Source organism: Coturnix japonica, chromosome 14, assembly GCF_054131305.1.
Source record: "Coturnix japonica strain WE chromosome 14, WE-NBRP24, whole genome shotgun sequence".
NCBI classification, from domain to species: Eukaryota; Metazoa; Chordata; class Aves; order Galliformes; family Phasianidae; genus Coturnix; species Coturnix japonica.
The window spans coordinates 8,878,258-8,901,349 of record NC_140676.1 but is presented as its reverse complement, the minus strand read 5'-3'; the positions used below and the strand labels follow the sequence as shown (position 1 = coordinate 8,901,349).

The 23,092-nt window shown below is 46.1% G+C and overlaps 1 protein-coding gene across 4 annotated transcripts in view; it reads left to right on the top strand.

Annotated features, from left to right (window-relative positions):
• PDE8A (phosphodiesterase 8A) overlaps positions 1-23,092 on the top strand; it is a 128,543-nt gene that overhangs the window by 9,935 nt on the left and 95,516 nt on the right. For 2 of the 4 annotated variants that reach the window (XM_032446938.2, XM_032446937.2), the window contains exon 1: positions 12,185-13,532. The exons of 1 other annotated variant lie outside the window; for it this stretch is intronic. In XM_032446938.2, coding sequence (XP_032302829.1) covers positions 13,272-13,532 — 261 coding nt within the window. In that variant the 5' untranslated portion in view covers positions 12,185-13,271. Of the gene's footprint in view, positions 1-12,184; positions 13,533-23,092 lie in introns of those variants that run through there. One more of the 4 variants, XM_032446936.2, reaches the window with a different exon arrangement.

Sequence of the window (23,092 nt, the reverse complement as noted above, 5' to 3'; positions counted from 1 at the left end):
CAGAGGAGTGGGGTCAGGTCTGCATGCAGGCCCCAAGCACTAAACCTTACTGTCCAGAGTGGGATATGTAAAACTGCATTTCCCCAGGATCGCTGCCAAATGACTAATCTTGGACACTTCCAGGCATTCCAGCATGTCTGGTTAGTGGTTACTCTAGCCATCCTATCATGTTTTTGGGAACCAAATGTTTTACATGCTAAAGCAAGGTGCATGTTATACAAGGAGTGTTTATAATGGATTGAGATAGAGTCTGTAGCCAGCACGCAGTGGCTTTACATCAAAGATAACCATCTGGAGAGGGAACACTATGTATGTGCTTGAAGTCAGAGATGAGGAGGAACTGAACACCTTCCTACTGTTTATTTAGGAGCCATGGGCAGAGGGATGGATGGGAAGAAGGGATTTTTAAACTCTGAGTGAATTAATTTGTTCGTTGACTTCTGTTTTGATTTCCATGCAAGTGGCAACTACATGTTATGGCCAGAGCTGACCTAATGAGACGTGCTCTGGAGTAAGCACTGCTCAGACAAGCATCAGACTATTGCCAGTAAAAAAGAACTTGAACTTTTTGCAGAGACATCCTGAGCTCACAGACTGTTCCATTGCCTCTCCTGTTCACTAACGCCCTAAAACTGCACTATCATTGGTCACTCCATCACTGCTTGCTTCCCAATGGACATCCTGACGTCATCTCACAAGATTTCCTTTTTTGCTTAAGGTACAATTTACATTTAATAAAACAGCCAGTACAATGTCTGACCAATGCCCACTCACTGCCTGAGGCCTGAACCCTTCCCTGTAGCCAGTGTACTGCCGGAGGGCATGGCTGGCTCTTGAGAATGCTCTGTAGGACTTCACTGTACTTTTTGCTTCAGTGATACACTATTGTGGTTTCCAAAGGTTAACTGTAAGTGCTCTACAGAAGAGATGCCCTGTCCAGATAGCGTGGTTTCCTTTTAATTGTGAATTTGGATCCAGCTTTGTACTTCTTCTACGTGGTAAAGGGCCAGAGGTGGCACGGTGCAGGCTGCGTTGTTACCAGTTGAGTCTTTTTACAAACTCTTTTGTTCCTTCTTTTTAATCCCGACTCTTTCCTCACTTTATGTGGGAGCTTTGTGTCTCCTGCTGGCGTCAGAGCTGGACTGGGTCTCAGTATTCACAGCCTGATGGAGGGTGCAGGCAGGAGGATGAGCTGTGCTGGGCAACGTGTGGCTGAAGGCCGCTCCCAGCCATGGCTGCTGTGCGCTGTGGCCTGGTGTGTTAGGCAACACTAAATCTTCTAAGAAATGTGTTAAACTTTGTGGTTACATGAATCTATTGTCTCTGCTGAGAATTTCACTCAGTAACCTGTTATACCAGTGCAAGGAGCAGTTTTCATGTTCCAACACATTCCCCTAAAACACTGGGTGCTCAGACAGGGCAGGGCTGACAGCTCCCTGTCAGGGTCCCTTCACTCTGGGTAGCTGAGCTCGATTTTACACCCATGCAAATAAGCACTCAGGAAACACACCTTAAAGGAGGCCTAAATAGCTGGAACTGGGTAGGACTGGAGGGCTTTGTGGCTGTGGGTGCCACCCACCGCCATCCCACAATGACTGAGTGCTGGACTGCGCCCTGCAGATCTGCTGGGCTCTGGGAAGGGGAAGCAGCACCCCAGCTGTCATTTGGCAGCTTTGTCATTAAACAGGCTCAGATCAAGCATGCCAGCACACTTCTGGGCCTTCTGCTCATCTTGCTAGTGTTCCTCTTTAAGTTCTTCCTGAGCAGGACAACTGCAAATGCAGAAAATGCCAACGGATCCATGCTCAAACAAGAACTTAGAAGTCCTTAAAACCAGCAGAGTTGAGAAAATGGAAGATGAGAAGTGTTTCCTTGAACAGCTGCAGGTATCAGGTGACCTGTCATTGCCCATATTCAAGTCAGATGCTGAGAGAGCCCACTGCACTTGTCTGTCCAACTCACAAACTTCCTGCAGGAGCTCCTATCTATAACAAAGCCAGGAGACTTTCCTTTCCAGGGGTAAACCTGCTATGCTAAGTGCCATCTCACTTCATTGAACCTGGCTAGAACTTTCATTATATACTGAGCATCAGAGAAGCACAGTCTTAAATATCAGCAAGTTGTGTTTTAAAAGCCTCTTAGATGAGCACTGGACAGTTTGAGCTTGTGGTTGACACTGAGCAATCTCTTGCTGGTCTTGACTGAGGTGTGCTGACTGCAGGAGAGGCAGCGTTATGCTGTGGGTTGTGCCAAAAGTGCTTTAAAAACATAGATTTTTTTTTTTTTTTACTTGACTATATTAACTATTTTGAATATGCAATTGCCCAGAAAACTGAAATTTCAAGAGAGGGATTCTGTCATGAAGGAAGTCAGATTACAGCCTTTCTTCCAGGCCATGGCAGATACTTCCTGGGTGATTTGGGGCAAGTGACTCAATTTGTGTTTTCCCTTCTGTAAGGAATTAGAGTCGTAGATCAGCCAATATTTCTGATGTATTCAAGTTTGCCTGTGATACAGCTGTAGAACTAGAGATCAACAAGAGTTTATTTTCATTTGCAGCTCAAGAGAGAAAAGAAAGCAACGCGGCAGCACTTGTAGAAGAAATCCAAGGTTTCTGTAATCTCTTCTGAGGCTCTTTTTTCACTGAAGCGGTTAATAAAGCTTGGATGTAGTGTATTCTAATGTGCATAATTGAGTTGAGCACTTTAAATTCTTTTAGTTATATGGCTCCTGTCTGTCTGTTTTTGTTTTACTTTTTTTTTTTTTTTTTTTTTTTTCCTTTTTCCATTGCTGAGCTCCATAATTGTTCCTTTTAGCCACAGTCACCTCAGGTCAGGCTGTACCTTGCGAGGGAGCCGAACTGCAAACAAGGCTGGCTAAATCCCGTTCCTGTTGTTAATCCTCCCAGTTCTGGGCCTAGCACTTGGCAGAGCAACAAAAGCAAACTTTTTATCATAAGTTCACATTCTCCTCAAGTGAAGGATGAGTTGGGTAATTCCAGGCTGCTCTAAGAAGGGTGTAAAGTGGCAGCTAGCTCTTATTTCCACAACGCAGGGGCCACTGAGTACCTTATTTAATGACCACCAGGGTGAATTTAGTGTGATGACATTGTTTCTTTTCTCAAAATGTGTATGTAAAAGGTAAATGTGGGATGTCTTTAAACTGACGAGAATACGGTGAAAAGCGTCTGTAGTTTGTAGGCTGGTAGAGCACTGGCCTGGGGCTTCAGGTTTTGTCTGAAGCTTGCAGCGCTATAAAGGATTTGTATCCCTGCCTCAGCCTCTGTCTAGCAAGGTCCGTGTGTAATTTGCTTTCTCTTCCTCTTACAATTTTTTACAGTCTTCATCTCTGCTTCAGTTCTTTGCACGTTATGTTCATTGCGTGGGAGCAAGCAGAGCAAATTGAGAAAATCCAGCTGGAAGCAGGGAAGGCTGATGTGCTTCAAGCCCAGAGTCTCAGGGCAGCCTGGGGGAGCCCAGGTGTGGCCAGCACAACCCTGTGTGAGCACAGGGACCCTCAGATGGCAAAGTGTGCTTATTAATGTGCTGGTGTTACCAATAGGCTACTGTATTAAAATAATATAAATTGTTGCCGTGCGAGGAAATGGTGAGAAAAGTTGGAGGGGAAAGAAAAGGATAAAATGTAGAAACCCTAAAAAGAGACAAAAACTGTAACCCTCATCATTTGGGAAATTATATATATTCCTCAACTAGGTCAGTATTTAGTTACTGAGTTTGAAGGCCATATAGGGGCAAGGAGGAGAAGCTTTGGATGCAAGAAAAGGGTGCACAGTGAGAGGGAGCAAAGCATCCCCCTCTGCTGCTTCAGCCACCACCCAAGCAGCTTCTCCACAAGAAAAAGGGTCTGGGAGTAATTATGTAGGGCAACTTTCAACTTTTCAGTCTGCTTTTCCTCAATATTCTGACACTGTGAAAACATTAATGCAAATACCTCTGAAAATGGAGCAAGTTTCAGACACTTCTTCAAATAAAGATCTTTAGAACTAGTGATAGTTGCCGCATTGTGTTAATGTACAAGTAACTGAAGCTAAAGCCATTGAGCAAAAGTGACGGTGGCTGTTGTAATGGGATTGTCTTTACTAATGAAAACACAGAACTTCAGTGAACAGCCAAAGAAGGGAAAGCAAGTCTGGTTTAAAATCATTTGGTTGCCAAAGTGCCACGTCATTGCTGTGAAGGTGACCTGTAAGCGAGGTTCTGGGTACTAAAACTGAACTTCATCACCAGCAGGAAGTCAGCAGCCATGCAAATTCTCCCTCGTACCCCAGAATCACCTTCTGGTGGGGCTGTGTTTGTGTCTCCCACACCTTAAGGAACAGCCAGCGCAGCTCGCCAGCAAAGAAAAAATAAACAGTGTGTTTTAGAAAGCAAATGCAAACAAGGGATCTGCTCCCACTTATCTAAACCTGTGTGTCAGTGATTTTTATCTGAGTGTCTAATGTTGCAGGTAATTTGTGTAGAGATGCCTATCCCTAAATAGAGCTATAGGTTAGCACCTCTTTTTTTCTATTCTTAAAAGTGCAACAACTTGCACGACCAGTTGGGAGAAGTTTGCATTTTTCTGGTTTGTTTTGTAAAAACAGCATCCCCATGAAAGCAGTCGATGCATTAAACTTAACATGTACACCTACATTCTCCTATGATAATGCTTCAAAATATTCCCTGTATGCTTTTTCCTGTTTTTTTTTTTTTTAACTTATGATGTTAATAAAACTTGAATGGGAATGCTATGAGGAATGGAATTTGCCGTATTCCTTTTTCTAATTTAATTTATTTTTCTTTTTGATCATCTGTTACATAATCAGTGCAATACCTCCCAGCTGGAAGCACAGCTTCAGCTGTGAGATGCCTCCAGCTGTTTTTGGTAAATGAGCAAGTGGTTTAAAAAATCAAAAGAGAAACATTGCTTAGAAACTGAGGGTTTGGTCCTGTGTTTTCTCTCTGCTGGTGGTTCAAGGTAGGAGTAAAATGGGGACAGGGCTCCTGCCTCCATGCTAAATATACTTTATGTGGCTTTAAGAGGTCTCCCGTGTCTCCCCAGGTGGCATTTGGAGGAGAGGTGAATGGTATCTTGCTTGCTCAGTGGCAGGAATGAGTCAGGGCTAATTTGCTGTAGAATTATGATGTTTTAGGGGAATACCTGCAAGTGAAGGCCAGTGTTTCCTGGTGTCCCTCTCCCAGAGGTTCCTAGAAATCACCCCTAAATAAAAGAGAGATGAATTGTTGAGGTTTGCCCCCAAGACTGTATGTATGCTCACCTACTGTGGATAAGCTGAACTGCCAATTCAAGTAATATTTTTCTTGAATAACTGTATCTCTCTGGAAAACAGACTTTGCTGGGATTTGCTGTTCTTGCTGAAATCAAGCATGGCTGTGCTTGAAAAAAAGTTTTTGTAGTGAGGTTATTTCCAGTGTTTTAGTAAACAACATCTGTAGTATGTATGCCTTTGCTTTACCCCTCTCCCATAAGGCCAGATAACTGTTCCTGTGCCACTCTGTGACATGGGCAGTTACTAACTTTGTTTTTATAGGGTTGCTGTTTTAGATCAGGCTTAGAGCTCTCTTCTATTTTTTTTTTTTTATAAGACCTGGTTGTTCCTTTAGCGCTTTTCAAAAGGAAGATGTGATTTGTAGGTGTTTATACTGGCTGGGTAAGAGGGAAGCTCCTTGTGTATTCACTCGAATTACTCTGATGCTTGTCTAATGAACTTAAAAGTGTACAGAGATGTGTCAGTCTTCCATTGTTTTGTCCAGAGTGCTATGCTTGTGGTAATGACTGGTTCATTTCAATTATTTGTGAAGCTGATAAGCCCACTAGTTTCCTCTGAATCCAGAAGTGTAAACCAGCTCCGGTCTGAGGAAAGGTTTGGTTAACACTTGGGGTGAGAGGTATGGAGATATCTGTGGCTGTGGTGTGAGCATTTTTCCTACAAGGGGATAGGGAGTAGAAAACCATGCCCTGGAGGCATCCTGGGATAGGAATCTCCCCTCAACAACGAGGGGAGATTAAAAGCCTCTAGACTGAGCATGAGGAACCTACTCACATGGACAGTGTGAGTACATACCAAGGAGGGATTGCCAAGGTGAACAGAAACCGTGAGATGTGCCTTCCTCATCGGCAATGAATTTGTCAGATAACGCCCTCCCCAGCAATCTGGAATCCTCTCATGAGGGTAAAGGACACGTCTTAAAGCCATTCTTCTGCTTTCAACCCATTTTGGTGATTTTTTTTATAGTGCTCATGATTGTGACTGTGTTCCAGAGCCTGCTGTGCTCTGCAGCACCCAGCTGTGCGGCTCTGACCGTAACTCATGCAAACTGCCAAAGGCTGCTCTGCTTAATGTGACAGATCCTTCCGTGACAGCAGCACTGCGGCCAGCCCTGGGGGAAGTGTGAGGAGGGATGGTGTCTGTGTGGTAAGATTTGTTTGTTAGGGCTGTGGTGAGTGAACCTACAAAGGCTGCCTTCCCTTCTTCAAAAACTCAGAAGATTTATCTCCCCCCACACATCTTGAGCGAGTTGGGTTTCTCTTTGCTTTTTCCATTTTTAATAGCTATCCCCAGAAAACTTGCGCTGTCTGGTTTCTCCACCTGCTCTCAGTGTGGTTTCGCCTTATCTCTCCTTTAAGTTGTCATCTCCTCTTGCAATTCTTGTGGTGTTGCTCTTCCCGCTGCTCTGCCGCATGTGCAGACAGCTGTAAAACGGAGTTTACAAGGCTCATGATCTACGAGCAGTGTGCCCTGGCACCGCAGAGGTCAGGTTCTTGTGCATTCCTCCTTACAGCTGTCTGCACGCAGAGCCGCATGCAGAAAAGCCGCACGGAGCGTAACTTTCCTGATGAGAGCTTAGAAAAACACAAATACAGTTGGAAAAAACTGTATGAATCATGAATGAAACTACTCACAGAGTCTGATTGCAGCGTAGGAACTGGATGTCAGACATTCCTGGAAGAAGGAGGGTACATTTGACGAGAATAATAAATTGCACAACTCATCTGGGTTATCTATCTGATGGTACGGTATGTGTCTTGTTGTTAACTGAGGGCTCAGCTTCTCACAAGTAAATTATACTGCCTTGCTACACAGAGAGACCCAGGATCAAGGGAGATGGACTGTGCAGATAGATAGAGCTGAGCATGTTTAAAGGTACTGGTTTGGCCCAAGGAAAGGAAATATACTTGAGAATGCAGCTAACAATAGTTAAATATTCAGATTAGATCCAGTCCTCTGTCCTATGGAATGAATTTTTCAGATGTTTGAATGATCTAGCATCGTGTCACTGCCACTATGTGGGATTTTTCTTTTCATTTTTATTTTTTGTGGTGGAATGTGTAATAAATTACTGCTTAATATAACCACAGGTAATGGATCTGTTCCTTAAATAATAAATTCAGCAATCAAAGAAAGCCATCTACTTTGCAGGTGTACAGCCTGTCTTAGAGTGATTATTATTTTTCTTTTAAAGAGAGTTTTTCAGCTCCTGCTGCTGCCACGATGCAGGGATATGTTTCTACCTCTGTGTTTTGTTGTTCTCTCTGACATTTGTACCCCATGTGTCTCTGGGAAGGATGCTGGCACAGCAAGGGAGTTGGGGGTGGGAGGCACTACTGATCCTTAGCACCTCTTGGTTAATGAAAAGCAAGTAAGAAAGGAGCTGCTGGATAGGAAGGAACACCTGTCCTGGGATCCAGACTCTTGATGTCTGCTGCAGAGGGGATGTGGAGTGTATGGGAAACTGTTGATCGCAGCCTGAACCTCTGATCAACCATCTGAGGCAAATGACAGGTCAGCTGCAGGAGCACAGGTGAAGGTAATTCAGCTGTGCTCCTGGAAGGGGTGGACCTTGACTCCACCTCTCCTAGATCCCATTTAAGGGCTGACCACCACTAAGGCAGCATCTTTCTGGAGATTGCTCCTGTGTGGAGTTTCTACAGTGAGCCTTAACATTGGTGAGCTTCTTGACCATGAGCCTCAGCATCAGTGAGTCTTTCCTATATAACCTCTGACTATCCATCTACTTTACCTTTGTATGATTACAACTGTATATGTTTATATAATTACAACTGTGTATGGGGGAAGGAAGAAAGGCTTCTGTCTGGCTTTGAAAGCCTTTCTTGAGCACCTCTTCCTGCAGGAATTGGGCCTGGTTTGCTGCTGAGATGGGCTTGCTGATGCTAACAGCTGGTTCTCATGGCTTTGGTGACCAAATAAAACTGGTGCACTGCTGCATGTATAGAAGAAATGCTAAGCCACAGCCTGAAGCAGTGATTGAGCACCTGGTGGGAAGGCATAGCCAAACCAGGGGAGCTTAGGTACATGCAATGTAATGCATCTGAGTGACTGGAAGGGGTGCAGACAGGATCCACCCCTTCCCAGACCTCCTTTAAGGGTTGGCAGGGGAGATGAGGATTTCTGTCTGGAGTTCCCTGCTTACCTGAGGTTTTCCAAGGGTAAACAGATTTCTTTTTCCTCAGTTTTTGTGTTCATGGCTACTGCATTTGGGCTTATCCTCATTTGCTGTAGCCCGAAACTTTACTACTCCTCTATTACTGCTGAGTTTTCTATCATGTTAAGGCATTACACCATGTTACTTGTTTCCTTTCCTGATTTACTGCCACTTGCTGGATCCAGACAGGCAACAGTGTGTTATAGTGGTTTATACCATCAGGACCCGGTTTACAAGTTGGAAGAGTTCTAAGGCTGGGGTCGCTGCTGGGCTTGGTCAGATGCTGGCTGACTGGGATTGGCCCAATACTCTGGGAAAGCAGAGGGGTAACAGGCAGACAGGCCTGCAGAATAGAAGAATTGGGGACAGTTTTCTAGGAGAAAGACCAGTTCTCATCCCTAGCTTAGTAAATCATAATCTGCAAGGGATGCATACTAAACAAATGAGAGTTAACTTAAAAATGTTTAGGAAGAGAAAAGGCAAAATTCTCCAAGAAAGGAACAGCTTTCTCTATGGTCACAACTGGCATCATGGTGCTGTGTATCCAGATAGATAATCCCATTTGTGAGGCACAGGATAATTATAGGGGAGTGGGTGGGTATAGCAGTGCTTTGTTCCTCCCTTCCCCACAGATTTTTGGCTGACAAAGCACTGCCAGGCAGTGGGAACTGTTGGAGGCCACCTGAGCAGCAGCTGGTGGAGCAGCTCTCTGCCACTGAGCTCTGGGGCTGGTGTTATAGCGGGGCACCCTGAATCCCACAGGGATGTGCTGCCTGGGCTGAGGAACCAGAAAGAGAAGGTTTAGGTGGTGAAGACCTGGATATCTGGGAGGAGGGGATTGGGTGGGAGAGGAAAACTGAGGCTTTTAGGCCTTATCAGCTGAAGGATCTATATACCTGCAGTGCCTAGGGAAATCAACGGTGCTGTGGCATCAGCCTCAGCTGCACCCAGATCCATGTTCTTCTTCCCTGGGGGCAGTGGAGATTCAGAGACTGTGCTCTCACCATTTTCCCTGCATATGTCCTGCCCTGCTGAAGCTAGGCTACAAATAAACCTGCTGAGAATCAGCCAGCAATGGAAGCCCTGTGCCCTGTCTTTATGATGCTGCTCTTGGGTGATCTGAAGACAGCTTTCAAAAGACAACATAAAGTTGTGCTGGAGGAGACTAGGTATGAAGATAGAAAAAGGGGGGTACATTTTTTTCCTCTCCAATACACTGTCTGTCCTGCAGATCCCTGAGCAGTGGGATGTAGGTGTTATAGCTGCAATAGCAGACAGAGTTTTGTGAAAGGACGGCAGATGAAGTTTGTAGCTGCTTTGTGTATGTGAGCTGTGGATTCAAATGTGTTAGAGTTTAAAAAGTTGCTGACCTAGAATTTCCTGAGGACTCTGATTTCCAAATGCTACAGACAATTGTCTGTATTCTGCAATCTTTATTTTGCAACAATGCCGGGACACCAGGGAAGTGGTGAGGGAAACAAACCCACTGTATGCATTTCTGTATTTGCTAGGAGCTGAGGATGACCCAGCTCAGGATGAATTTTACACTTGTCTCCCATCACCTGAAAATGCCCAGCTTGGGGATGTTTGTTCCTTATTCACAAGCAAGCTCAAGTACTCTGCCTTTCTCAAGGGATATAATGCTACCTGTGGCTAAGACAGAGCAGGGACCCTGTTTTGTCTTCTAGAATGACTTGGGATGTCTAGAATGAAGAGATGAGCTCTGCTGCAGTTTGCATGTCAGTAGTAAATGTAGGGACCACTCAGTTATTTTGTGGCCTGGCACATTTTTCCCCAGTTTCTCCTCCTCCTTTGCTGGCCCAGGGACAGACAGGATTGCCTCATTTGGAGAAGGCCAGGAGACACACTTGGAACATACAGCTGACTTGGGGAGAAGAATTAAAACAACATGGAGCAATCCTGTGTCGAGATTGTTCCCTTGTGCTCATAGACACGCTTGCTCTACCACCACATTTATTTCTTTTTTGCTTTTGTTTTCCAAAGCACACCATCCTTGTTGTTCATGCAGGTATTAGTCCATTGTTTCTTCTGCATAATTTTGCCTGCCAGGGTCTTTGGCATTGAGTTATTTTCAGCGCTGCATTTTGGTACCAAACCTGTTCTCTGAGCCATCACATGTGGTTTTTGTGTAACTGGACAGGGGTGAATTGCTGTAGTGCTTGTGCACAAGCTCTTGCAAATGTGTAACTTGGAATGGTCAAGGACTATGTGAAATGGGTGCCTGCTGCTAATGCATCAAGGGAAAGTGCTTCTGTTCAGACATCAGCAGGGATATCAGACGTGGGGTGCAGCGTCTCTCCCAGGTCTAGAAGGCAGCGTGGTGTTCTGTCGAGAAATGCAAGATCCAATCTAATTTGTCTTTAAGATGTACAAGGAAGTGGCTGAATACTGTAATTTTCAATCCCTTTTGAATTTTAAGCTTCTGCATTTGCTTTCCAAATACTTTGATCTTCCCCAGCTCCCACTTGTCCAGACCCAGCTGATAACAATCATTGCAAGCTCTTTCTTAGCCTTCGTTCTCATTCTGCAATCTGGAATGAAATTCAACTGTATTCTCCATAAATAACCTTTCTCGTCTCCCAGCTGCCTCCTAGGGCTACTCTTCTTCTGACCTCTCACTCACTGACTGATCTGACCTTGCACTTCCCCCCCATGGCCCTAATCTGCCAGCGTCTACGCTCCTGTTTTTCCTCTACTCTTTTATACTATTTAATTTGCTGAATTAGCTGGGCCCACCATTTCCTGAGCTGCCCTTCGGTAAATAACCTTGTGCCAGGCCCTGTACCTGCACACAGCACTTCTGTAGTGCGGTGAGAAATGGCCACTGCTGGTGATGGTTCGGATATTTCCATCTCTTCTGTCTGTTTCACAGCTCCAGGCGTTCTGTGCTCATCTCATCCTCTCATCTGAAGCTGCTTGAATTCTCCTTAGACAAACTTGCAAATGTATATTTAGTTTTAGCTCTTTGAAGTTAGGCTTAATCAGTGCAATCAGCAATAACCTGCCTGTGGTGAGAGTAGGAAGAGTGGAAGAGAACGGAGAGATTGAGTGCACTGTATCTGCATGGGCACTTTGTTTTGCCATGCTGCTGCTATGGAATGTTGAACAAAGCTTTCTCCCTCCGGTATTTGTTTGTTATTTGGATGAACTGAGTAGCAGTTGAATGTGAAATGCAGCTCTCTGTGTAGTACTGGGTAGTAGTTGAATGTGAACTGCAGCTCTTTGTGTAGCTGCAGATCAGACCGATCTGTTCCACGAGGAGCAGGCTCAACTGTAGGTGTCAGCACTGCGAGCTGAATGCGGAGCACTGAATAAAGTCACGCTGTCTGTGGCTCCCAGTGCCACCAGGAATAAAGCGCAGCGCAGTTCTGCAGCCAGATGCTTTAGGGCTGAGGACAGGAGCTCACGCTGGTGGCTGATGGCCCCAATAGGGGTTTATCGGTGTTTGAATGGCGGTGCCCATGGCCCCATCGCTGCGGGCCGTGCGTGGCTCCCGCACGCGGCGGTTTAAAGTTCGCTCCCTCGGGCGGGGCCGCAGCGCGGGGCTCCATTGGCGGGGAGCGGCTCGTTTGCATTGACGCCAGCGCGGGCCGGAGGTCAGAGCTGCCGGCTGCTGTTATTGGCTCCGCCGCTGTCAGCAGCGGGGAGGGGTGGGGAGGGACGGGCGGGTGTCGGGGGGCAGCGCCGCATCGCTACAACCGAGGGCGGGCGCGGAGCCGGAGCAGGCAGTGCCCGCTGCGAGGGACCGGCACCGCGGCCACGGGAATTAGGGCTGTCGCCGCCGCAGCGTTTGCCGTGACGATGGGACGCTAGGATCGCTCCGTGCTACTTAGCGCTATTTTTTTTTTCTTGATTTTTTTTTTTTTTTTTTCGTTATTTCATTTTGAATCGTTTCTCGCCTCCCGCCGCCCCACGCCTTCTCCCCAACATGGAGGAAGCCCTTTGATGCCGCCCCCGCCGCCCCGGCCCGGCCGCAGGGCGCTGAGCTCCGGATGCCGCCGCGGCGGGTGGGAAGCGGCGCTTTGCCCGCGGACACCGCGAATGTCACCGGCGCAACGTGAGGGGCGCGCGGGGCGCCGGGGCGGCTGTGGCTGCGGCTGCTGTGTGCGCTGTGTGCGCCGTGTCCCCGTGCCGTGCTCTCGGTGATCGTTCCGGTCGCCCAGCGGGACCCTGCGGACGCGGCGCTGTCGGCTCTGAAGACGCGGTGGGGAGCGGCTTTACCCCCCCAACCCCCCTCCGGGTTAATCGGTAACGCCGTGCGAACCCAGCTGGAAAATGCGCCGAGCTCCGGACTGACAGGGAGGAACGGTGCGGTGCCGACGAGACGCCGGGCTGTGCGTGCGGTTGGGGCTCGCGTTTTTGTGACCTCCCTCATCGACCCCCTTCCTTCTTTTTCTTTTTTTTTCCCCCCCTTTTTTTTTTTGTTGTTTTTATTTTTTTCCTCATCCCCAGAAGGAAAGTGCAGCCGAGCTTTCAGATGGCTCAGGAAAATCCCTAACAACCTGTGACACCATGACGGCCCGCTGCTGACCGCCCCCCCCGCCCGCTGCCGGGCCGCCGTCACCGCGGAGCCGCGCCCGGGGCCGAGGAGCGCAGAGCCGAGCCCGGCGGTGCGGAGGGACCGATGGCAGCGCCCCGGCGGGGAACCGAGCCGAGGGACTCGGCCCGTTAGCAAAGCCAGGCGGGGGGAACGTACCAACGGGAAGGAGAGAGAGAGAGAGATACGCGTATATATATATCTCGTATATATACAATTGAGAAGTGTTCCCCAGGTGGCCACAAAGCATGGGCTGTGCTCCAAGCATCCACATCTCTGACAGCAGAGTGGTCTATCACAGTAGCAAAGAGTCTGAGGAGTGCCATTCCCCTCACCAGACCAACACCACCATGTCTCAGCAGCAGCAAGGCAACCCCGTCCCGGGATTATTCATTAAATCCTCCAACACATCCACTTATAAAGTGAGGACTAATTCCTCTAAGAAAGACAAGAGGGAGAACAGCCAGAGCATGGAGGCAGAGACCCAGACCAGCAGATCCAGTGTTAAGGTAAAGGGGTGCGGACCACGAGCGCCAGTTTCTCCCACTGAAGTCACGCATTGCGGGGCAGCTCGTCCTGCTGGAGCTGTCAGCATTTGCTTAAAACTCATCAGCCCCACAGAACGGCTCTAGTGCTGTTCTGGGCCGTGGGGTGGATGCTGTGGGTGCAGCCACCAGGCCTGGGGCTCACCTCGATGCTGGGGTGGGCTGCTGGGCGGGGGGGGGGTGTTCAGGTTGTGTGCCGGGTGCTCTTTACACCGACAACTTGTTGACCTTGTCTGTTGCTGCGAATAGCGTGTTTCTCTTAATTCTGATTTATCTCTTTATTTAGCAAACCTTTTAGTGCGTGTACTTAGCGTGTTCCTGTAGAGATGCAACATCAGCCCTGTAAGAAATCAGCAGGCGCTTACTGAAAAGGAAATAATTGCATTTTGATTTCATGGCTCTGTTTTAGTGTGTGCGGTGCTTGCTCGCCTGCCTCTGTTCCATTGGTGCACCGTTGCTTTATGTGTTGTACTTTCATTCCTAATGCTGCCTGTTATGAATATTCCATATTTTCTCTTCTTGGAGGGAGCCGTCTCTGTTTCTCCAAAGTAAGTTGTTGCAGACGTCAAAGGAAAGCGTAGCACCCCAGGGATGTTGTATAACATGGCTGATCTGCCCTGGGCTGCTGTGATAAGCACCGAGATACGCACACTGTCAATAGGAGATAGGGGCTGGAGGTGCAGCAGGAGCTCACACAATGTCAAGTGCTTTGCACACACAAAGACCAATGATTTGTAGCTTTCTCAGGACTTTTACATGCTCAGGAGGAGTACTGACCAGAAGCAGTTTTCCTCTGTGTTGTGGCTGATTTTCTTCAGTCATTTTCCTTCAGATTTCCTAAGTTTGGTTCATAGAAGTTTTAAAAGTGCTGTGGGAAATGGGAAGGCGTTGTGTGCAGTGAGTTACAGGAGGGATGAATGGTGCCTCAGCCTCAACACGAAGGTCGGCCGTGTCAGAGGAACCTCAGGTTTTGTGTATGGCCGTGCAGGAAGCGGAGCGGGACGGCTCTGCTCACACACAGTGCTTGTGCTTATATGGCACACAGCGGGGCAGCTCTACTCAGAGCCCTGACCACCGCTTTGCCAGCTTTAGTTTTCATCGTGGTTGTTCTTAAACTTTGTATTGCTTGAATTTGTTTTCATGCTCGCTGGGGGGAGGGGGAGTGAATGACTCCAAGATCATCTTGTGGAAGCCTGCGCATGGGAAGAGGTCTTAGTTGTGTAGGAATCTTGTTGTTTGATTGCAGGCACTTTGTAACAACTCTTGTTACTTGGTTTAGATACCCCAGCCAGGTGCTGTGTGTTCAACTGGGACTCCTTGTGCAGCTATTCTGATTTTCATTACTCGGTGGTTTTCTGCCCTTGTCATCGCTCTGAGCACGTTGCTTGGGTTTAGAGAAGTGAGAATGGAATTCTGTTTGTGGTCGGTCGAGTACAAAATCTGATTGAAACCTCCTCTCTGCGTGGTTTTTACGTGTCAAAGCCTTCTCTTTGGAGATACAAGGCAGCACCGTACTTCATCTGCTGCTTCTATCACTAAGTGTGTATATCACAATTGGATTAATGGGTTTGCCGTGTGTGTGTGCGCTGTGCCAGAGTATAACCATGTTATTGCAGAAGTCGTGCTGCAGAGAGCTACGTTTGACAGCGGCTTTCACAATGCAGTGCTGTTGTTTGAAGCCAGGAGGGTCATAGGGCAGCGCTGGGCACTTCTGGAGTTAAAGGAATTTTTGGTTTGAGAAGGAACTGAGGGAATCTGGGCGCTGCTGCACAGAGCACATAGTGTGTAATGGCACCTGGGGTACCCTCATCCCAACAGCAGATGCTGAATTCCTTTTGTGCCTTGGGGGTGTAATCAGCATTTGTGTGAATGGCCACTAACCTGCCTGAATGCTTTCTCCCGTTGTTTCAGGGCACTTCAATTGATTTCTTTCTTGCTCGTGTATTGCTATGCTCAAATTAAAGCCAAGGAAGTGCTACATGAACAAAACTTGGTCAGTGTGTGAATCTCTTGTTGTCACTTCAGCTGACAACAGCGTTAATTTTATTTCAATAAGAGTAATAGATAATACAGTGACTTCTACTGCATTGGTTTGGTAGCAACAGTGCACGTATTTTCTAGTCAGGCAGTGTCAAAAGAAGAAATAACCCACACTGATTGTAAAATGGCCTTATTTATATCACTAATTAACCCCCAGCCTTATTCTGGCATTATGGTTATGTCTTATTAAATCTTTGCGCTGTTCAGATAGCGGCAGATTGTTTGTCAGGGTGTGTGTTGTGAGTGTTGTGTGATTTGCATTGATTTACAACCTGTGGCTCAAAACTTGCCTGCTGTTTTCTAATAAGGAGAAGCCTAAATTTATCTGTAGTAAACGTGCAGTAAACTCCTGGTCGCGCCGTGAGCGGAGATCAATGCTGCAATAGCTACTCCCCGTGTAGATGAATGTGGCAATAGTGTGTGATGCATGGAGAAGCCCTTGTAATAAAATGCTTGGTCCTGGTGCCTGCACGTCCCTCTTTAATTAGTAATTTCGTATGTGGCTTTCATTTGAAAATTTATGAGCAGCTTGGAAGCAGCTCCTGTATCTGAATGGTGAACCAGCCCTGAAACCCTTCCCTCAGTTTTCAATGCAGACTGCACAGCTTGAACTCTGTGCTTTCCCCAGTGGAAGATGAGCAGGACTTACACAGTAACTGCACTGTTGCAGAGGAGAGGTTGACTGACTGACTATTTTTATTTAATTTTTAATTTAATTTTTATTTTTCCAAGCTCTAGATTGCGGTTTCAAAATTGTGACAGCCTTTTTGTAGTTATCACTATGATTTGCTTCTTCAGACTTCTGTGAAGCTGAGTTTGTATTAAGGGTGCTTAGCTGGACACAAATCTGCTTAAATGCTTTCCAAGCAATAGCTCTGTTGACATATAGCGCAGGTAAGGGCTGGCACGGTGTAAGAACCTCATGGGCATGTGTTTAACACTGGCTTGGCTGTCTGTAAGCCTGTGCTGTCCCAACAACACGTGTCAGTGTCACTCTTCCATAGTGCAGGGATGCACGCTGCAGTGCATGCAGCACATTTATTTTGCTCCCCATTCTTTTGAGTATGTGATTTCCTTCTTCTTGTCCTGTCTAACTCTCCCTGTCACGTATATTTAACACAGAACTGCATGTGTTTGAGTGCAGGGGGGTCAGAGAGTAAATCCGTACTTCCTTTACTGTAAGTTAACAGTTGCTGTCAGCCAGCAGGACTAGATCTGCCATGGCCTTTAGATTGCTCAGCTGATGTGGGGCACCCGGTTACACCCACGGTGCCACAGCACCAAGTTTTCTTAATTCCAAACCTGTGGAACTGTCTGTGAGTTTCAGGGTCACCGCAAAGCAGTGGTTGTGTAATTCTGCGCTCAGGAGGACGAATGCTGACTTGTACTTTCAATGCTGAAATGGATCTCACTCCAGCGTTTAACAGCGCGCTATTTTGTCTGTTCAGCCGTCTGTTCTTTTCCTGCCTGTCTGGAGATTCCTTCCCCTTGCAGCCTATCAGCTCTCCCTCCTTTGAAACTCCCACACGCTCCGTCCCTGCTCTCAGCGAGGCCATCCGACCCTCCCGATCCCTCCCTGTTCCCACTCAAGCTGTCCTCAACCATTTCCCCGACAAACCTCCCAGCGCCGTCTCCCTCCCACTTCCACTGACGTCAGCCCTCCCATGCAGAGATCCTTGCTCCGCCGTGAGGATCCTTCCCACGCTGCCATACACTGGCTGTGCTCAGCCCCACGGCTCCGCGCTCCCAGGCCGATGGTCACAGTGCTTTTATTGCAAGGCATGAACCCTTCTTTTTTCCAGGGAATGGGGAGGTTGAATTTGTAAATGATGTGAAGTGATGGAGCGATGTGAACTTTCCATAGTCATGACTGGGTTATTATTATTTTTTTAATCTTCACCTTTTAATTTCCTGTTGTTTGTAATGTCAACTGGAAAAGAACTGGAAATCACTCACAGCGTGTATCTCACCTCTGTGAAAGTAACCAAAGATGTGCTTTTGATTTTTAAACCATTTTTACCACATCTCTTGGTCATGCAAACCAGCAGCAAAGCCTGCTGCTGCATCTGAGGGTCCTTTCCTGTGTGACTGAGATGAGCCTGTGTTTTTGCAGTGCTTACTGATGGTGGAAGCTCTGCTGAGTCTCCCTTCGGCTATAAATCCTTGCTAGTCACAAAGCACTGCCTTTTCTCTGCCCTTGGTACATCCCTTACCTGGCTTTAACAGCTTTAAGTTGTCTGCCACCCAAATGTGTTGGTAGATGAAGTATTAAAAACACATCTTTATTTCTATGGTTCTAAATATTTGTCTTGCTGTCTTGCACCTTTTGTAGAGCTGACATGAAAGCAAAGTTCATCCACAGTGAGAAATGAGCATGTTGGATGTACTTGTAAGACAGGCAGAAGAGCGGGAGGTGGTGCAATTAGCAGTTCTCCATCCCTTCCCACATACCCAGTATTAGATGTGGTGTGAAATGTGCTCTGCAAGGGACCAGCATCGCTTTACATTTAACATGCCAGCCAGGCACTGAAGTCATTCCACTTTTTTGAGCAGCTAAAATGCTGACTGACTTTCAGATAAGTCCTCAAAGAGGAAATACGTATTTAGGGATATGGACAATTAAAGCTCTTATTAGCTTGCAACAAAAAAGTGAAAGAAAAGCAAATCTGATAATGAGCAGCTTGCCCTCAGGGTGAAGCTGTTTCAATGGAAGCTTTGCACAAGACAGGGTTGTGTCAGTGTCAGGGGACCCTACACGCACCTGCACACCTAGGAGAACAATTTAGCACTGTGTTCCACTTGGGTTGTGAGTATAGATACAGTGTACCACATTGCAAACAGCTTTACCAGCCGCTGGAGTTAAATCCTTGTAGAGGTGTTTTCAAGATTACACATGAAATGTGATTTTACGTCCATAGTGCAGTGCTTGGTGTGAATTGCATTCAGTGGTGTAGGTGTTAGGCTCATTAATTCACCAGCGTTTCAGTACGAGCTTGCTCGGCCCTGTGACATTGTACTCATTGCTGTCAGCCCATCGGGTGAAATAATTGGGTATCTTCACTTAACCATAATTTAAATGGGCATGGGATGACAACATGCAAATTGAATAGCTTTAACGTGCATGTCGTGCTAAATAGCTTGATTGCTCAAAGTCAGATTTTAAGCTTTCAAGGACATGGAGAAAGGGATGTCAAAGCCCCCATTTGTTGGAGATTTTGGCATCCAGCTGCTTTTACCATCCTTCTTAAAATCTCTGTTAAGGTCAGAATGGAATAAACAACGCTGACAAATGCACTGTGGGACTAAATAGTGCAGGATTTAACTTGTAATTTCTTCCAGACCATCCCCCTTTACTCTGGGCTGAATTGTTGGCCTCAGATCAAACTCCCAGGCCCTTTTCTCCTCTTCCTTGTAAAATCTATATGTGTGTCACTGTACATAATGTAAAAAGCTTCACATTCTATAAAGCAGTACCTGCGTGTGTGGTTTTCTTTCAATGGAAAGGATGAGGGCTGAAACCTACTTTTCTGACGTGGAAATGTGTTGAAATGCATTATTGGTTTTACTTTTTTGGTCAGAATAGAAATGAATCCATTTGCTAAGTAATGTCGAGCAGATTTGAGTTGTTTCTGTATTAGAAATGAGGATTCACTCCTTTTTCCGGAAGCAGAATTAGTTTAAGCTTTGGAAGTTGCACAGAAAACTCTGGGTGTTGTATGTACTTGGAAAGATCAGACCTTTTCAAGCAAGAAGTGTTTTTCTATGTGAAGCAAACCCGCATAGCTCCACAAACAGGTTTCTGACTGCAGCTTTGTGCAGGGAAAAATGGTAGCCTCGAAATCCTTGTTAGATCTCCTGTTTCCTAAGTAAATCCATACAAAGAAAACACAGAATCACTGGGCTAATATGAAAGAATGACATCCTCTGCTTCCCATTGTTTTTAACTCTCAGAGCGACCTTTAGCTTCCTACTGGGATGCAGTGGAAACTTTGAGGCCCCACGTTACTTGCCACTGAAACACAAGTTACACATTTACCATCAGGCTTTTTTTTTTTTGTCTTTAAGCTTGAGGTTCTGTTATGTCTGATACAAACTGGCCAGACAAATAGCTTCAGTAAGTAAACCTTCTTTACACAGATCAAGCTTGAAGAGGTGTGCGTATAGTTTACTTAAAGCACAGCAAAAGCCCTTTGATCTGCACTGACCACGATCGTTCTGTATTCTGTGATTTGCTCCATCAGACACTCGTGCTGATATCACAGCTGCTTTGAAGAGGAGCGTAGAACTCTGCCTTTGCAGCAGCAGTTTTAGTCCCAAGCTTTGAACTGCGTGTGTGCTGTGCAATAGGCAGGTGGGTCAGGATCTGTGTCCAGCTGAGCAGGCTGAGTTTGCAGCTGTCTATTCCTTTATCTTTGGGGTACTCTGTCTGCTGGTTCAGTTTTTAAGATTTTTTTCCTTCTTTCTTTCTTTCTTTTTTTTTTTTTAATAAAAGTTTGGTGAGAAATTCCTCAAATGGTTGAGAACAACCGCACCTTTTACTCTGCTATGTTGAAGCAGAAGTGACTTACCCTGTGTACTCCTGCAGATTTACAGACTGATAAAGTCACTCTGTCTCACTTGCTGTGATTTAGTAATAAATGTCCCAGGGCCAGGAGGAGGATCCAGGGGTCCCTAGGTAGCAGCATTTAAAGAAGCTCTGCCATGTCAAATGTGGATGGTATCAGGACTGCTGGTGAGATATGTGTGCTTTGTTTGTCAAAATAAAGAGCAGAATTATTTTCACATAGCAAAGAGGTTTATTGGTGGGTGCAATTCAGGCTGAAATTACAGTCCTTCAGCCCCATTAAGCTCTGTGGGCTCAGGAGGTGTAACCTGCGGCAGGGCTTGGACAGCTCTGTTCATCTTCCACTGTTGTAGAAAATAGCTCCATGTTGGGTATGAGATTTGGAAATAAAAATAGTGGCAATAATACTTGCATTAAGGGCAGAGTTGTTTTCTGTCATTCCAGAAGGGTGTTGGTATAGCTCTGCTAGGCAATTTCTTGCCTGTACTGAGGCTAATGGGAAAGTTACAGCTTTAGAACAACCAGAATTTGGTCTCTGGTCCATAAATAAAACTGGATTCTGAAGTGCAACCAGGGTATGTGCCCTTATGGTTGGGTACCATGTTTTATGATTGCTTCATCTGGCAGTAATGCAGAAAAGCTACCAATAACAGATACTATTAACTGCTTAATGATGGGAGTAATAGGATAGAAGTGAAACATTTTTTTTCTCACAGCTTTGTGTAGCAGTGAGGGCTGTTATCATGCAGTAGTGATGTAAAGAATATAAATTGCTGTGGTTCCAGGTCATAAAGCAAGTCTGTGAGTCTATTGCTGATCTTCAGAGTGCTGGCTGTCAAAGTTAAAATGGGATTTCTAGGTGTTCAGAAAGATGTATTTTTCTGTATGTTTGTAGCTGTCATTATCCAGTTCTGTCTGAAGTATGCTGGGACGTGTTGTTTGCAGGGTGTTTTCTGGTTGCAGATGGTTGCTCTGGGAACTCTGCTGCAGCCAAGGCTAGAGATACGGAGCTGAAGGCAGAAGTAGGCTGCCGGCGGTTGTCGTGTGTCTCTGTGGACGAGTTGTTGTATGTTTCTGCTTGCATGCTTGATCTTAATTGCGTGTCACGCAGGATCAAGGCCACCATGTACCCAGGAACAGAGGAGCTGCTCTCAGATCAAACCACGTCCATGTAATGCAGTGCTTTGCTCTGCCCACAGTCAGCAGAATGTGCTCTGGGGAAAGATGCAAGAACCTATTTAAAGTTACAAAAACGAGAAGAGTTTTTGATGTTCCTCTTCTGAACTGAGCCTGGATGTGCTGGTTTACTTCTCCTTTCTAACAACTCTGGCATGTTGCATGGCACTTGTATTTTAGTTTTATCTCCTTAAGACTTTGTTGCTAAGCTGATAAATGCAATTAAAAATGTGTACTCTTGAGTGGAAGTTTTAAATGGCAGAATGACTTCCAGAGGCCATTGTGCCATGGCAGTGCATGCTTACCACTGATACACTGCCAGTGTGGAACTCCTGTGTATTTGCAAATCTGCAAATACTGTTGCAGGGACCAAGAGCAGATGGAAGCATTTAAAAGAAAGCAAATGGAATGAACTGTAACCAAAATATGAGATTGCCTTTTGAAGAGAACCTTCAGGACCAGAAAGGCAAGGTGCTTGTTGTGCATAAAGCAGAGTCTCCTGCAGATGGTAAAAAGAAAAATGGGGGGGTTGCATTGGTATTTTAGAGGGATGAAACATTTACAAACTCAGGCAAAGAGGGCTTTGCAAACCCAAACAGCTTTTGTTTTGTTAACAATTATACTGGGAGGAAAAATAAGTCCTGGGAACTCAGAATCAATGCTGCCATTGATTTCCCTGAAACTTTAAATTTGTTTATTGTTTGTTTTCTTTTTGCCTTTTGCCTTTTTTTGATCGGCTCTCTGCAGAATTTCAGACAAAAGGGCTGTTCTGCGTATGCTGCCACTCAGCTGTGTTATCGTGTGTCCTCAGCGCTGGAAATGTTGGGATCCTTCCTTGCTGTTTAATGCCACTCTGTGACGTCTGTTATGACAACAATTGAGTCAAGTTCAGTGGTAGTGCTGTTGGTTGCAGCCCCTCCTCCAAAGAGCAGCTCGATAACCTTTACACAGTGCCCTGCAGAAGCCCCCAGGAGCTGCAAGAACCAGCTTCTAGGTGATTGGGAAAGCTTAGATTTTTGTGATCCTTGATAACAATAATAAAAACTCATGAAATGAATGCAGCTGCTCAGTGAGGAAGCTGACCTATCCCCCTTACACTGGGCTTTGCTGGGAGGGGAAAAGGCAATGCTTGCTTCTGAAGGACAGGTTGTTGAATCTGGGTGGACATTTTGGTTCCCAGAGCTAAACAGCGATGGATCAGATAATCGCATTTTACTGAAAAACAGAGTTTTGCTGTCAGTGTTTATATGTTACAGTGTTTGATTATTTTATTTTTTAATTAGTGCAAAACCTCAAAGCTAGAGTGGGAGAGGGACCAAGCTGTGCTGGTGGTTGATGTAGGGATCAAACAGCTCTTCTGATCCCACAGTTAGCCTGAGTCAGTGTGAGCACTGAGGTTCATAGCTGGGCTGTCAAAAGAGAGTGCTGAAAATACTCTCTCTTATTTTGCCAATTAAACTGAAAGAAGCTTATTATCAGAGATTAAACAGCACTGAAGTTTTCTCCTAACTTAATCTTGGCTGTTCCGATTCCTAAAGAGCTCTTACAAGGCTGTCTTGTGCCTTTTGGGTAATACAAACTCTCTTCTGCTAAGGCTGTCGGACTTAAGGCTGCAATGAGTGCATGTGGTCTCTTGCCCTTTCCTCATGGATGACCTGCAAAGAAGAGCTATCATTCCTCTCAGGAAACTTGACACTTGTGGTCAGTGGCCCCTTGCATTTTTCCCCAGCTGGCTGGCATTCTG